The sequence below is a fragment of the Zalophus californianus genome, chromosome 3, assembly GCF_009762305.2.
Source record: "Zalophus californianus isolate mZalCal1 chromosome 3, mZalCal1.pri.v2, whole genome shotgun sequence".
Lineage (NCBI taxonomy): Eukaryota > Metazoa > Chordata > Mammalia > Carnivora > Otariidae > Zalophus > Zalophus californianus.
In genome coordinates this window covers 194,268,615-194,282,444 of record NC_045597.1, presented here as the reverse complement: position 1 = coordinate 194,282,444, position 13,830 = coordinate 194,268,615, and the positions used below count along the sequence as shown (strand labels likewise).

The 13,830-nt window shown below is 63.6% G+C and overlaps 1 protein-coding gene across 21 annotated transcripts in view; it reads left to right on the top strand.

Annotated features, from left to right (window-relative positions):
• Positions 1-13,830, top strand: part of KIF1A (kinesin family member 1A) — a 99,971-nt gene that overhangs the window by 68,172 nt on the left and 17,969 nt on the right. For 11 of the 21 annotated variants that reach the window (XM_027590356.2, XM_035726726.1, XM_027590351.2 and 8 more), the window contains 11 exons: positions 924-1,009; positions 1,897-2,035; positions 2,230-2,401; positions 2,531-2,621; positions 3,634-3,752; positions 4,731-4,786; positions 4,919-5,027; positions 5,794-5,860; positions 5,946-6,030; positions 8,226-8,331; positions 10,840-10,866. In XM_027590356.2, coding sequence (XP_027446157.1) covers positions 924-1,009; positions 1,897-2,035; positions 2,230-2,401; positions 2,531-2,621; positions 3,634-3,752; positions 4,731-4,786; positions 4,919-5,027; positions 5,794-5,860; positions 5,946-6,030; positions 8,226-8,331; positions 10,840-10,866 — 1,057 coding nt within the window. The remainder of the gene's footprint in view (positions 1-923; positions 1,010-1,896; positions 2,036-2,229; positions 2,402-2,530; positions 2,622-3,633; positions 3,753-4,730; positions 4,787-4,918; positions 5,028-5,793; positions 5,861-5,945; positions 6,031-8,225; positions 8,332-10,839; positions 10,867-13,830) is intronic. The other 10 variants (XM_027590364.2, XM_027590352.2, XM_027590349.2 and 7 more) reach the window with 1 other exon arrangement.

The window sequence follows — 13,830 nt, the reverse complement described above, 5'->3', positions numbered from 1 at the left end:
TGTACTTGGACACACTTGACACTCCCTGTCTAATGCTATGGTGGAGAAGCTGCAACTTCAAAAAGCTCCAGTGGTCACAGAAGTCCCACCTGCCCTGCGAGTGTCCGCTTGTTGGACCCCTGAGCACCGAGCTCTGTGGTACTCGGGTCCTGGGCCAGCCCCGGGCCCTTGAATGGCTGGGGTCGAGAACACAGCAGGGTTTGTCCCCACTAGGGTCCCCAGAAGAGGAGGTTGGAGCCCCTGGAGGGTCTTAGAGGCCTCCCAGGGTGGGGTGTAGCCAGAGTGACTGGAGTCAGGGTTGGGGAGGGGACAGAAGCCAGGTCTGGCGGGGGGGGGTGTCCCTGGGGCAGCAGGACAAGGGGTGGGAAGCAATGGGAAACCACAGGACTCTGTAAAGGGAGGGGAGTGGGGGGGTGGGGTGCAGGTATGGGAGCTGAGTGAGGGGTGCTTGGGGGCTGTTGAGGGTCCAGATGGAAGATGGTGCAGGCCTGCAAGGGTGGAGGCAGAGGGACAGCTGTGATTCTGGGGATGAAGCCAGGAGGACCCTGTGATGTGGGCTCTGCCCAGTGAGACTCTGCTGGAGCATCTAAGTCTGGGGATGGGGGCGGTGGCCAGGACTCAATGGAGGGGCAGGGGTCATAGTTTGGTTTTGAGATGTGGAGTCTGTGGCCCCATCAGGGCCGGCCATGCTGAGGAGGTGGCCCTTCTTGGGCCCCGGGCGGCACAGGCTGGTGGTCTGAGTGCCCGGGACGGCGCCCTGGGTGTTCTGGAGCTGCGGTTGGCAGTGTTGGGGATCCCCTGTCCCGGGTCAGAGCCTGTCCCAGTTCCTGTGCCTTGCCCCTGCCTGGCGGCTCAGACTGGCTCTGCCAAAGCCTCCTGGGGAACAAGCCGGGCCCTGACCGTCGGCTCTGTTCCCGTTTCAGCTGATGAAGAGGCCCCTGACTATGGCTCCGGTGTCCGACAGTCAGGAACCGCCAGAATCTCCTTCGACGACCAGCATTTTGAAAAGGTACACGCAAGCGTTGGCCTGGCCACCCAACACCAATGACCCCCCTCCAGCCCGATCCCAGGGGCCAGCTGTGCTGAGGGCCCGGGCATACCCGCCAGGCTCGGGACCTGCCCTGTAGGCCCTGGGCCCTCCTGGGGTTCGTTCCTCTCTTCCCAGGCCCCAGGCCCTGTGGCTTGCCCGGTCTCTCACTATCTGACTTGTCCTGTGACCCAAGGGGTCCGTCTGTCTCCTCACCACGGCCTCCCCTGGGTCTGTCCCTGCTTTTTCCCCACGTGGCCCTTGGCTGCATGCACCCCCAGACGCCAGGATGCCTCCACCCACCCACCCAGCTCCCCTTCTCTTGGGCTTGCTCTCCTGGACACTGTGTTTCCATCTTTGCCCTTCCCTGACGCCCCAGTGAGAGCTAGAGGGGCCCCTCCTCACAGTCCCAATGCCATTAGGTGCTGGGCTGGCCCTGCTCTGGTGCCAAAGGACGAGGTGCCACCCCTGCTCGGTCCTCACTCAAAGGAGACAGTGCTTTCCGCCTGTGCTCCCCTTTCTGCTCTCAGGCAGAGAGAGGGGGAGGGGGAGGGTCCTGCCCGGTGCCCCCATACTGGGCTTAGCTCACAAGAGGCTCCTCCCCTCTCCTTCTTAAGGCTCCTTCTTACCCCATCCCCACCAGGCCCCCATCACCCCACCTGAGCCGTTTCCCACCTTCCCCTCTGCAGCCGACTCCGGCCACGGCAGCATAGGAAACTGAGGCCAAGGGAGGTGGGTGCCCATCTAGGCAAGGGCAGGTCTGGAACGCAGGCCCGCCAAGGCCATGGCCTGGCTCCGGGGTCCTCAGTGGGCTGTCGCGGCCTCGCCCTGAGCCAGCACCTTCTGACTCTGGCCCCCAACCCACTCAGTTCCAGTCTGAGTCCTGCCCGGTGGTGGGGATGTCCCGCTCTGGGACCTCCCAGGAAGAGCTTCGTATCGTGGAAGGTCAGGGCCAGGGTGCAGATGCCGGGCCCTCAGCTGACGAGGTCAACAACAACACTTGCTCAGGTGGGTGGCCACACCTGCCCCACCGCAGTCCACAGAGGGCCTGTCCCCTCTTGGCTCAGCCCCGACTCCCAGGGTCCCCCAGGGAGGCCGTAAGACGTTTCCGGGGGAGGAGGCTGTGTGGACTCCTCGCCTGACCCTGGGCTCTAGGCCCTTTAGAGGTCCTGCCACGTTGCTCCACCCTTGGCTCCCAGCAGCCGTGCCTCCAGAAGGCCTCCTCCTGGACAGCCCCGAGAAAGCCCCCCTGGACGGGCCCCTGGACGCTGCCCTGGACCATCTGCGCCTGGGCAGCACCTTCACCTTCCGGGTGACCGTCCTGCAGGCATCCAGCATCTCCGCTGAATACGCCGACATCTTCTGCCAGTTCAAGTGAGCCCCAGCGCCCCGTGCGGCTGCAGAACAGCGGGCGGGCGCTTAGCAGTGTGGGCACCCCTGCCTGTCTGCAGGGCCCCACCCCATGGCCCCTATGCCCAGCGAGCATCTCCTCTCCCTTTACAGCTTCATCCATCGCCATGACGAGGCCTTCTCCACGGAGCCCCTCAAGAACACGGGGAGGGGCCCCCCACTTGGCTTCTACCATGTCCAAAACGTACGTCCTGAGAGCTCCCCCTCCCCCCCGGGGCTCTGACTTCATAGAGCTGTCCGAAAGCTGAGCCCAGCTGCAGTCATCGTGCATCATATCTTCTCCCCATTCTGAGCCCAGCCGTGAACTGGGCAGGGCCTGGGTGTGAGGGCACGGGGCCTCGGGTGCCAGGTGGGGGCGTGTAGGCTGTTACTGGGCAGTGGGGGCCTCGGTGGGCTTACGCCTAGGGCTGGGGGCACCCTCGGGCAGATGTGAACACAAGATGTCTGGGGTGCCCAGCGTGGCGCTGGCCAGTATTGGGGAAGAAGCAGAGAGGCAGGGCACACAGAGGGCCCCGGGATACCCAGGCACAGTCCGGAGAGGTCAGGGAAGCCCCAGGCAGGGCCGTGTCCCCAGCCAGGCTGTCAGGAGAGCAGGGGCTTTGGAGTAGAGTCGCTCCGTGAGGCGGGAGAACAGGGCTAGCCAGCTGGCGGCCATCACTTGGCCGTAATGATAGCCTCCAGGTGGCAGGACCTCGAGTGCCCGCCAAGGAGTGTAAAACAGACCCTGGGCAGTGTGGCTTGTGGGTGTGTGGCCTGAACAGTCCCTGATGCCCTCGTTCTAACTTGGGATTACCTCTATAAAGACCCTCTCTCTGAATACGGGTCCTGGGCGTTAGAACTGCAACATAGGAATGGGGGTGGGGGGGCACAATTCAACCCACACCTCTCGGTGAGTGGGCAAGGGCCCAGGAGGGGTCACAGCAGGCCACAGAGGTGCCCCCTGCCCTTTGTCCCCTCTCGAGCTTGGTGTTCTGAAAGGGCACTCTCGGGGGTCTGGCCCCTGGCTGTGGGACGGGTGGGGAGGCGTGGCTGGAAGGACCAGGGAGGAGCATCACCTCTTCGTGGGCAGAGGTCGGGCCCAGTCAGGGTCTCCAATCCAGTTCTCCGGGGAGGCTGAGCACTCACCTCTGCAACCCTCCTTTCCCTCTCCTGTGGCGGGTGGCCTCACCCTCCTGCCTGCGCTCCTCAACCACCAGATTGCGGTGGAGGTGACCAAGTCCTTCATTGAGTACATCAAGAGCCAGCCCATCGTGTTCGAGGTCTTTGGCCACTACCAGCAGCACCCGTTCCCACCCCTCTGCAAGGATGTGCTCAGGTCAGCAGCCCTGGGTCGGGGTCGGGGGGAGGTCGGAGGGCCCTTCTCAGACCTTCTGATGCAGGCCCCTGCTGCCCTCCAGGGTGCGGGCCCTCTCCCCCTCCCTGCCAGCGAAGCCACCCTGCTCCAGACAGGCCTCCCGATGCCCACCTTCCCCATGGACGGGGCGGCCGGTCACCCAGGGTCAGCAGGACCCAGAGCAAGTCAGAGACGTCCCTCCAGGACTGAGCCGCGAGTTTCTTAAAGAGTATTGCTGTCTGGACCTTGACCTCGGCATCTGTGGGCTGAGTCTTAGGGCCAGGGAAGCAGGGGCTGGGTGGGGGGATGGCCAGGGTGGCACAGTGCCCATGGAGAATGCCGCCCTAGGGGCCCACCTATCCTGGTCTCCTGGAGTCCTTGGACCCCAGGCAGAGTGAGGGAACATCCTTCCATCTCCCTCATCCCCTGTGACTTCCCAGGGGCTCTGTGGGTGAGCTGGGTGTCCCCTCTGCCGTTCCCACCCCCAACATGGCGCAGGGAGAACCGCAGAGAGGCTTCTCAGGCAGCGGGAGTCTCTTGCCACCTCCATCCCCCTCTCAGCTGTCCTACAGGACCCGGAGCTACGTGGGGCGTCCAGGGTGTTGGAGAAAGGGAAAGGCCATGAGGGCATCTGGCCCCATGAGACTCGTCTGTCCTTGGGGTGCCAAGGGAGGCTCTGTCCTGGAAGCCCCTGGACGGAGAACCAGAGTCTGACCTCGCCCAGTTCTCGTGGGTTCGTGGGGCCGCCCCAGCAGGGTCTGGGCTCCCCAGGGGCCTCCTCCCCTGTCCAGGCTGGTGAGGGCCTGAGCCTGGGGCCTTTCCTGGGCCCTGGGAGGCAGGGAGGCAGACAAGGGCTTGGAGCAGACAGCGCCTTGAGCTCCCCCCGCAGCCCTGGGCCTTGGCTCCAGCTCCAGCTCAGGGTCCCGGAGACCCCACCTGCAGCCACCTCTCTCTCCACAGCCCCCTGAGGCCCTCGCGCCGCCACTTCCCAAGGGTCATGCCGCTGTCCAAGCCAGGTACCTGAGGCTCTCCTGAGTCCACCCCTGGGGGAGCGAGGTGCCCGTGCTGCCCTGATGCGTCCCGCCCCTGCCGGGACGTGGCAGACATGGCTTCCCACCAATGGGTGCCTCTCTCCTGTCGTCCCCCAGTGCCCGCCACCAAGCTCAGCACACTAGCGCGGCCCTGCCCCGGGCCCTGCCACTGCAAGTACGACCTGCTGGTCTACTTCGAGATCTGTGAGCTGGAGGCCAATGGCGAGTGAGTCCCCATGCCTGCTGGGGACAGGGATCCCCAAGGGCCCTGGGGGTGGTCGAGGTGTCGCACGCTGTGTCTCCTTGCCCAACTGACTGGCCTCCGGGGACTGGAGCGCCTCCTCTCCGCCACAGGGAGGGGATGCTTTCCCTGTTCTCACCATGCAGCTCCTCTGGGCACAGGGGTGTGGGGGGGCGCAGGGGTGTGGGGGTGCAAGGGTGTGGGGGGGTGCAGGGGTGTGGGAGGGTGCAGAAGTGTGGGGGAGCGCAGGGGTGTGTGGGGGTGGCTCAGGAGTGTGGGGTGCAGGGGTGTGTGGCAGGTGGCACAGGGGTGTGGGGGTGCAGGGGTATGGGGGTCTTGGGTGTGCATGGGCGGCAGGGGTGTGTGGGGGCGCAGGGGTGTGGGGGCACACGGGTGTGGGGGGCACGGGTGTGGGGGAGCGCAGGGGTGTGGGTGTGCGCAGGGGTGGGGGGTGCAGGGGTGTGTGTGTGTGGGCGCACGGGGGTGTGGGGAGAGCGCAGGGGTGTGGGGGGGAGTGCAGGGGTGTGGGGGTGCGCAGGGGCGGGGGGTGCAGGGGTGTGTGTGTGTGGGTGCACGGGGGTGTGGGGAGAGCGCAGGGGTGTGGGGGGGAGTGCAGGGGTGTGGGGGTGCACGGGGGCACACAGGGGTGTGGGGGTGCAGGGTTGTGGGGGGAGTGCAGGGGCGTGGGGGGCGCAGGGGTGTGGGGGAGCACTGGGGTGTGGGGCTAGCCTCTTCCATCTCTCTCTTGCAGTTACATTCCTGCAGTGGTGGACCACCGCGGGGGGATGCCGTGCATGGGGACCTTCCTGCTCCACCAGGTGCGAGGCGCTCCCTGCCCCTGCCCGCTCCCCGCTCTGGGGCCCTCAGGCCATCTGAGCACATCCTCTCTCCTGGTGCTGGCAGGGCATCCAGAGACGGATTACCGTGACCCTGCTGCATGAGACAGGCAGCCACATCCGCTGGAAGGAAGTTCGAGAGCTGGTCGTGGGTGAGTGAGATGGGTGGGGGCTGCCTTAGGGGCTGGGGCTGGGCTGGCAGGAAGACCATGGACCCCACCCACTCCACCAACTCCCTGTCCAGGCCAGATGCCTGAGTTTAACCCCAGTTCTGCCCCTGTTGCTGTGTGACTTTGGCCAAGTCATGGAACCTCTCCGTGCCTCAGGCCCTCCCCTGGAGAGGGAAGCTTGGGCTAGGGTGATGATGCCCAGTCTCTGTTGAACCGCCGTGCTGGCGTCCCATGCTGGCACAAACAGCACAGATGGGTCCTGCCACAGACCTGCAGGCCTGAGGCTGAGGGCGCACTCCCTCTGAAGCCTGTAGGGGGCAGCCCTTCCTTGCCTCTTCCTGCTGCTGCTGGTTTGTGGGGACTCTCTGGTGCTCCTCGGGTGGGGACCCATCATGTGGCCTCTTCTTAGGAGGACCTGGATTAGGGCCCCCGTACTCCAGCATGACCTCATCTCAGCTAATGACATCTGCCAAGACCCTAGCCCAAATAAAGTCACGTTCTGAGGTCCTGAAGGCTAGCACCACAACACATCCTTTTTGGGGGGGAGGGGACGACACACGGTTCAGCTCATAGCGGTCACCACAGACCAGACGTTTTCCTTCAACGACATCACACTCCGAACTCTGGTGTTTCTTTTGCCAAGCTATAAAAGTTCGTCTTCCCAGCTTCCATTCAAGCGCGTGGACAACTCTCCGTCCCTCCCCTGCCCTGGAGCTGATGGATCCTTCTGGAAGCCCCTTCCCGGGCCTTTCTGTGGCCGGGAGGGGAGCCCCTGTGGGGTGCTGTCCCTGGGGCTCATAGGGGGGCCCTGAGGGTACAGTCACAGGGATGCCACCAGGAGACTCATCGTGCTGGGCCCCAAAGTGCAGGACTGTGGACCCCTGAGCTTCTGGGGGCCCAAGACAAGTGCTTTTATTTTAGACATTGTATTTTCACGCAAATCGTAAAAGGCTGGAGCAAGCTAGCAAATCCTCATCTTAGATGCTGTTTAGGGCAAGTTATGGAATCGACTTAAAAAGATGAAGCACGTACCCAGCCGACGCACGGACCAAATGCAGACAGGAGTGTTTGTCCCATGTGTGGGCAGAGGAGAGGTGTTGTTGAAAGGAGGTGGGGAGATGCTGGTGTGAACTCCAGGCCCCACTGCCTCTCTGGGCCTCCTAAACCAAACAGGCCTGCGAGGGGACGTCTCTGCCTGACGGGGGCTCCCGGGCATCGCGTTTGCCAGCGGAGCACCTGGCCACACCAAACGGGCAGCGCGCGCTGCTGACGCACATACCCCAGGGGCCGAGGAGGGCTGAGGCTGGCACTGTAGCGAGTGTTCTCGTTACAGCTGAGCTGCAGGGCACTCAGCTATGGGGGACACACCCTGGGAGCACTTTGGGGGGAGCCTACACCTGCCTTCTCCTAGAACCCAAATGTTGCAAGAAGTTCCCAGGAGGTGGGGCAGGCAGCTCCAGCGTGCGTGGACACAGGATCCTGGCCCGATGCTGGGCTCTGCCTCACCTCTGCGTATGGGGAACAGGAGGCCAGTGCTTCCTGTACGGCTTCATGGAGAAAACTTAGTGTGTGTTTCTTCCTTGAAGAAGCGGAGTGCTGCAGTCTCTAACACCACCAGGCGAGAAACGATGCACAAAGCCCCCAGCGGGATTCCGGACTCACTGTGGTCATGGCGCCTTCCCCAGACAGGAGCCGCCACCCCAGGAGGGGGCGTCTCAGGGGGCTCGGCTGGAAGTGTACCCTGCAGAGAGATTTATGGCACAGATGGTCCTTCCCTCCTTCCTTCCTTCCCTCCTTCCTTCCAGTATAAAGAGAAGAGGGAACATTTCTCCTTATCCTGCTAAGATTTCTTTTCCCAACAAGGGCTTGTGCGTTCTAGGCTGGGTGGTTAGAACCTATCACTTGGGTGCAAGAGAGATGGACATTGAGAGAGTTATTTATGGCTGAGAAACTAGAAACTGAGATTGCAGGAGGAACGATGCCAGGGTGGTCCGCTGAGTGCTGACACCCGGGCTGGCAGAGACGCTACCACGGCCTCCCTGCCTGGTGCTCTTGTGGCCACGTGGGGAGTCGGTTCCCTGATGTGGCCTCACTGTTCCAGAGCTCCAGCCCAGGCAGGGACCCAGCACCTCCGCCTGTCCTCCTGGGGGGTGACCGCACTGTGGTCTTTCCTGTAGGTCGGATCCGAAACACACCAGAAACTGATGAGTCCCTGATCGACCCCAACATCTTGTCTCTCAACATCCTGTCCTCCGATTACATCCACCCGGCCCAGGACGACCGGTGAGTCCCCTCCGGGCGGCAGTGGGTTCTGTTCCCAGCTCCCTGAAGACAGGGTCCAGGTCAGGACCTGGGCTGTGTCCTCAGCCCGCCATGCCCGTAGGCCACCTGGCTTTGTAAGGTCTAGGATGTGTCTAGCCTCAAAACTTTCAGGCCTGCCTTTCTGACACCTCCAGGAGGGGTGCCAGGAGGGGAGGCTCATGGCCTCCAGGTTCCTTGGTGTGTTTGTCTGCATGTTGTCCCATCACTGGCTCACACATTCATCCAGCCTGTTCATTTGGTCACCTGGCCGAGGGGCAGTGGGAGTTGAGGATGGATGAGCTGGGTTCTGTCCTCAGGAGTTTCGGGGGGGACAGCAGGGGTGGTGGGCAGACAAGCAGGCCCGAATGTCCCCAGCCACACTGCTGTGGGTGGTCTGGGCCTCGGGCTGGGGGTCCTGGAGGAGGTTCCGGGGCACACGGGTCAGCGGTTCAGCCTCCAGGGTGGAGGTGTGCCCTCTAGGCACTGCTTGGCACGTGTTCCTTGTCCCTGGGCTGCTCCTTGTCCGGCTTGCAGTTAATGTCCAAGACCTGGCAGCCGGGGCAGTCCCAGCTCCACCGCACCTGGGCAGTGGGCAGGGTGTGCAAGCCCCCCGGGGATGCCCTCGCCGCCCCTGACAAACCAGCCTTGCTGGGGTTTGCGGGGGGTGGGGGTGGGGTGTGAGGGGTGGCATCTGGGGACTGACGGGGGGTGGGCAGCTCGTAACTGCCGAGAGCTGCCCTCTTGGTGGGGACGTGGGCTTGGCTGTGTCTGAGATGCTGCACTCCAGGGCCTTGAGGAAATGACGAGAGTGTTCCAGGGTCCTGGACGGCTCTCCCAAGGGCAGACGTGGTCTGGAGGCAGACACTGAGAGCTGACCCTTGGAGCTCACACTCTGGTTGTCTTCACGGGTTCCTGTGGCAGTGTGTGCAGGAAAAAACATTTTTGAGGGCTGGGTGTGCTTGGAGGGCACCGGGGGACCCCGCATTTGCAAGGAAAGCTAAGATCCATAAGGGTCAAGGGTCCTGGGGCGCCAGGTCCTGTCCTGACTCGTGGGCCCCCGCGGAGCCTGGCTTTGTTGTGGACACCCTGAGGGGTAGGCTCTAAGGGAAGCCCCCATGTGGGCAGCTGGGGGGCCAGCAGTCAGAGACCCCCAGAGGGGCAGCTGTGACTCTGGTCCCAGCCCTGCCCAGAAACCTTCCAGAGGAATGGCCCCTGCACTCATGTCCCGGGGAGGGAGGAGTTGGGGTGCAGCATGCCGGGAGGTGTCTCGCGTGGTGTCGCTATGATGAGCAGGCTGGGGTTCCACCTGGCAGAGTGGGAAGCTGGGGGCACCGTGGGGTGAGCCAGCTCAGGGGCTCCTCTGACCACGAGAGTGCATCAGAGGAGGCCTGGCACCCACCCACGTGGGAGCTGCCCGCAGGGATGTGTGGGGCCTGGGACCCCAGAGCGGAGGGTGGCCCCGGGAGGGATGTGCCCTGCTGAGTGAGCTCAGCACTCCCCCTGCCTTAGACCCTTCCTTCGCCCTGGCAACTTCTAGATTCTTGGGGCAGCAAGGGAGTGGGGGGCAAAACCCCAGTGAGTGGGGGTGGGTATTTTCCTTCCGAACTTCCTGCCCCATGTGGTCTCCCTACACGGAGGACCGTGTCTCTGAGTCTTCCCTTTGTCCCACCAGCCCAGCTGCTGGGGAGACCTGCAGGGGCCTTGGCTCTGCGCTGAGTCCCGGGTAGCTTAGGAGGCTCTGGCCCCTGGCTGGACCTCGGGTCAGCAAGGCTTTGGCTAAGCAGGTCCACCCCCGTTCCAAGAGGCCTGAGGCCCCATCACTGACGGGACTTTGGTTCTTCTTCCTGGGGATTGTGGGAAGTGAGGGTGGCCACAGGGCAGCTCTGGAGTCAGTCGGCCCTTTGTCTGAGGTCAAGGCTGCCCTGGGCCAAGGGTAGGGGAAGGCCCGTCCGTGGGGCAGGACCATAGACCTTGCCCATAGCTGCTTTGGCCTCAGGCTTGGCTCCCACCCATGCTGGTACAGCCCCAGGACAGCTCCGACCCCCCCCCCCCAGCCTTGCCCCAGGAAAATCTTGGGGACCCAGAAGGCAGATGCCATTCTGCGGCCTGGCAGGCCAAGCCAGCAGGCTCCCCCTCCCCAGGACCTTCCTCTTCCTGGACCCTGGCTGATGTCCTGGGAGCCCTGTAATGGGCTGCTTGGGTGGGCCCTTCTCTCCCCAGAGACGCTGGGGCCCAGAGACCCCGGGCCTGGCTTGGGCTGAGGGCTGCAAGCCGCCCACACGCTTTGCCACGGCCTCACTTCCTCCTGCTCCAAGGCCCCGTGCTTCGCGGCCTCCCCAGCTCAGAGTGGGGCTGTGGCCGCAGGCAGCTTCTCTCCGCACTGCCCCTCCCCTCGCTGCCCCTGCCCCGCCGCCCCGCTACCCTGCCGCCCCGCCGCCCCGCCCCCTGCCCCGCCGCCCTCACTAACCTGTAATTGTTTGTGTTTTGCAGGCAGTTTCTTGATTCGGACATGCCTAGGTATCACTTGTGCCCCGTGGTTTTATTTCGGCCTTTCTCCTTCCCCAGTCCCACAGCCCTGACTTTAATTTCAGCTTTTTGGATTTCTTCTACACCCGCTCCCCGTTCCCTCCTGTTTCTCCATCTTCTTCAGTTTTATTTCCTTGGAATACTTCTTTTATTTTATTTTTTGGTTGTTGCTGCTTCCTCTCCCACCCCCACCCTTCCCTCTTGGCTGAGCCCCTTCTGCCCGTACTCTTGATTTTGGCTGCTCTGGTAGTTTCCCACCCTCCGGAGACACTGGCTGGCCTCCCGCTCCCGCCCCGAGCCTCGCCCGCCCCGCGCTGACCCCGTCCCCGCCCGAGCGGGAGCATGCAGACTGGCCGGCCAGGCTGCCTTTGGCTGCACCAGCCCCACTCCCTGTAAAGGTGAAAGAGAAGAGAGGGAGGGAGGGGCTGCGGTGGCCCCAGGACGGGAGGCAGACAAGAACCAGCCGTGCCAGGGGGCCTCCATGCTCTGCGCCTTCCAGCCCTGAGCGTCAGCCCCTCGCCTGGCCGGGTTGGGGGTTCCAGCTGTGTGCTCTTGGCTTTGGGCACCACACACCCTTTATGGAAGTAGGTGGGCAGTGAAGTTGTGAAGGGCCCAGTAGGTCTCTGGGCTCACTGGTGTAGTCCCAGGTCCAAGCCCCCAGAGGCAGGGGCTGCTGGGCAGGGGACCGCCTCCCCGACTTGAGTGGGGCCCCTGTCCGTGCCTGCTGGATGCAAGGGTCAGTGAGGCCCCGGGTGTGGACAGCCTCAAAGTGCCTAATCAAGATCGTCGGTGAGACTCTGTTCTGAGCAGAGGGTCAGGGTCATCTCCTGGGTCCGGTGGATTGTGGTCAGAGCTCCATGGCGTTGGTCCTGCAGGACAGCTGTTTTGAAAGATGAAGTGAGCATTCAGAAGGCTTCCAGCAGATGTTTGAGCCTTTAAGCTGCCTGGAGTGGGGCAAGGGTGGGGCCCGCTCCTTCTCTGGAAGGAGCCCCAGGGTGGGGTGGGGGGCATGACATGATTGTCTGAGTCACGACTGTGATGGCCACTGTGAATGGGCCCTGGGCCCCACGGAGCAGCAGCAGGCTGTGGCTCCTGCTGGTGTGACCCCGGAGGCAAGCACACGTGGGCACCTGTGTGCTGGGCTCATGTTTCCAGAGGCTACTGCTCACCCTCCCTGGGGTCCCTGTCAAGGGAACACGGGTGGAGGTGGCTGCTCCCAAACAGGGGGCACAGCCGTACAGGCCCAGAGTAGGGACCTGCCACTCTGGACAGGGGGGCTGGCTTGCTGGAGGAGGCCTGGCAGGGAGCTGGGCTGGCTGGGGCCGTCATCCTGCTCTCGGAAGGCTCTGGGCCGGGAGCCCCTTGCTCGGATGCATCCGCTGGACAGGACCCACGTCAAGGGTTGTTTCCTTGATGAGTGGAAGCCTCCAGGAGCCAGTGTGATTGCTTGGGGGTGTGTGGATGTTTTGCTCAAGTTTGCATTTCCACAGGCAGCTCAGTAGGATAGAGGGGTGCTCACTGGTCCTCAGCCCCCCACCCCTCACCCACAACACGTGTGTCCAGGAAGCTCCTGGGTAAAGTGGGGACAATTCCGTGTGGCCAGGGAGAGGCATCAGGGAAGGAATGGGCACCGATTTTCCTTTTCAGCACCCCAACTTCATGAGGCCCTCACCCCTGCACCTGAGCAGGGAGCCCAGACCCCCAGTTCCAGATGAAGGCCTATTGGCCCCAGTGGGCTTGGCCTGAAAGAGGAGGCCCAGGGCACTGAGGGGAAATGGGGGTCAGAGCCCCAACCCTCCTTCATGGGGCCCAGCCCTGTGGGGCAGGGAGCCACGGTGGGGACGGTCCCGGGAACTAGCGGACGGTGGGGTGTGGCGCAGGGAGGGTCTTGTCCTAGATGTGCGGGGTCGGGGAGGGACCCGGGGCAGCCGGGCCGTGCCCCTGGCTGGCAGTGCCCTTGGCTGGCTATGTGAGTGTGGACAGGTGGCAGAAGCTTCTGGAACCTCGTTTTCCTTCCCCCTCAGAAAGGAGATAATTTAGCGCCTGCTTGAAGCTGCTGTGGCAGAAGCGAGACACATGAAAATCTCTCAGCTGGCGCTTGCACTCAGCTGTATGAACGTGGGTCATGTGCTCTCCCTGCCCCAGCCCTCACCCCTCACCGGTCAGTCCTGACCCTCACCACTAACCACTTACCTCAGGCCCCCGCCTCCTCGCTCTTAGCCGCTCACCCTCACCCCTGCGTTCCCTCGTCTCCTGAGCCTCACCACTAACCACTTACCTCAGGCCCGCACCTCCTCGCTCTTAGCCGCTCACCCTCACCCCTGCGTTCCCTCGTCTCCTGAGCACTCACCACTAACCACTTACCTCAGGCCCGCGCCTCCTCGCTCTTAGCCGCTCACCCTCACCCCTGCGTTCCCTCGTCTCCTGAGCCCTCACCCTCTCATGCCCGCGCCTCCTCGCTCTTACCCGCTCACCCTCACCCCTGCGTTCCCTCGTCTCCTGACCCTCACCACTAACCACTTACCTCAGGCCCGCACCTCCTCGCTCTTAGCCGCTCACCCTCACCCCTGCGTTCCCTCGTCTCCTGAGCGCTCACCACTAACCACTTACCTCAGGCCCGCACCTCCTCGCTCTTAGCCGCTCACCCTCACCCCTGCGTTCCCTCGTCTCCTGAGCGCTCACCACTAACCACTTACCTCAGGCCCGCGCCTCCTCGCTCTTAGCCGCTCACCCTCACCCCTGCGTTCCCTCGTCTCCTGACCCTCACCACTAACCACTTACCTCAGGCCCGCGCCTCCTCGCTCTTAGCCGCTCACCCTCACCCCTGCGTTCCCTCGTCTCCTGAGCCCTCACCCTCTCAGGCCCGCACCTCCTCGCTCCTAGCCGCTCACCCTCACCCCTGCGTTCCCTCGTCTCCTGAGCCCTCACCCTCTCAGGCCCGCGCCTCCTCGCTCC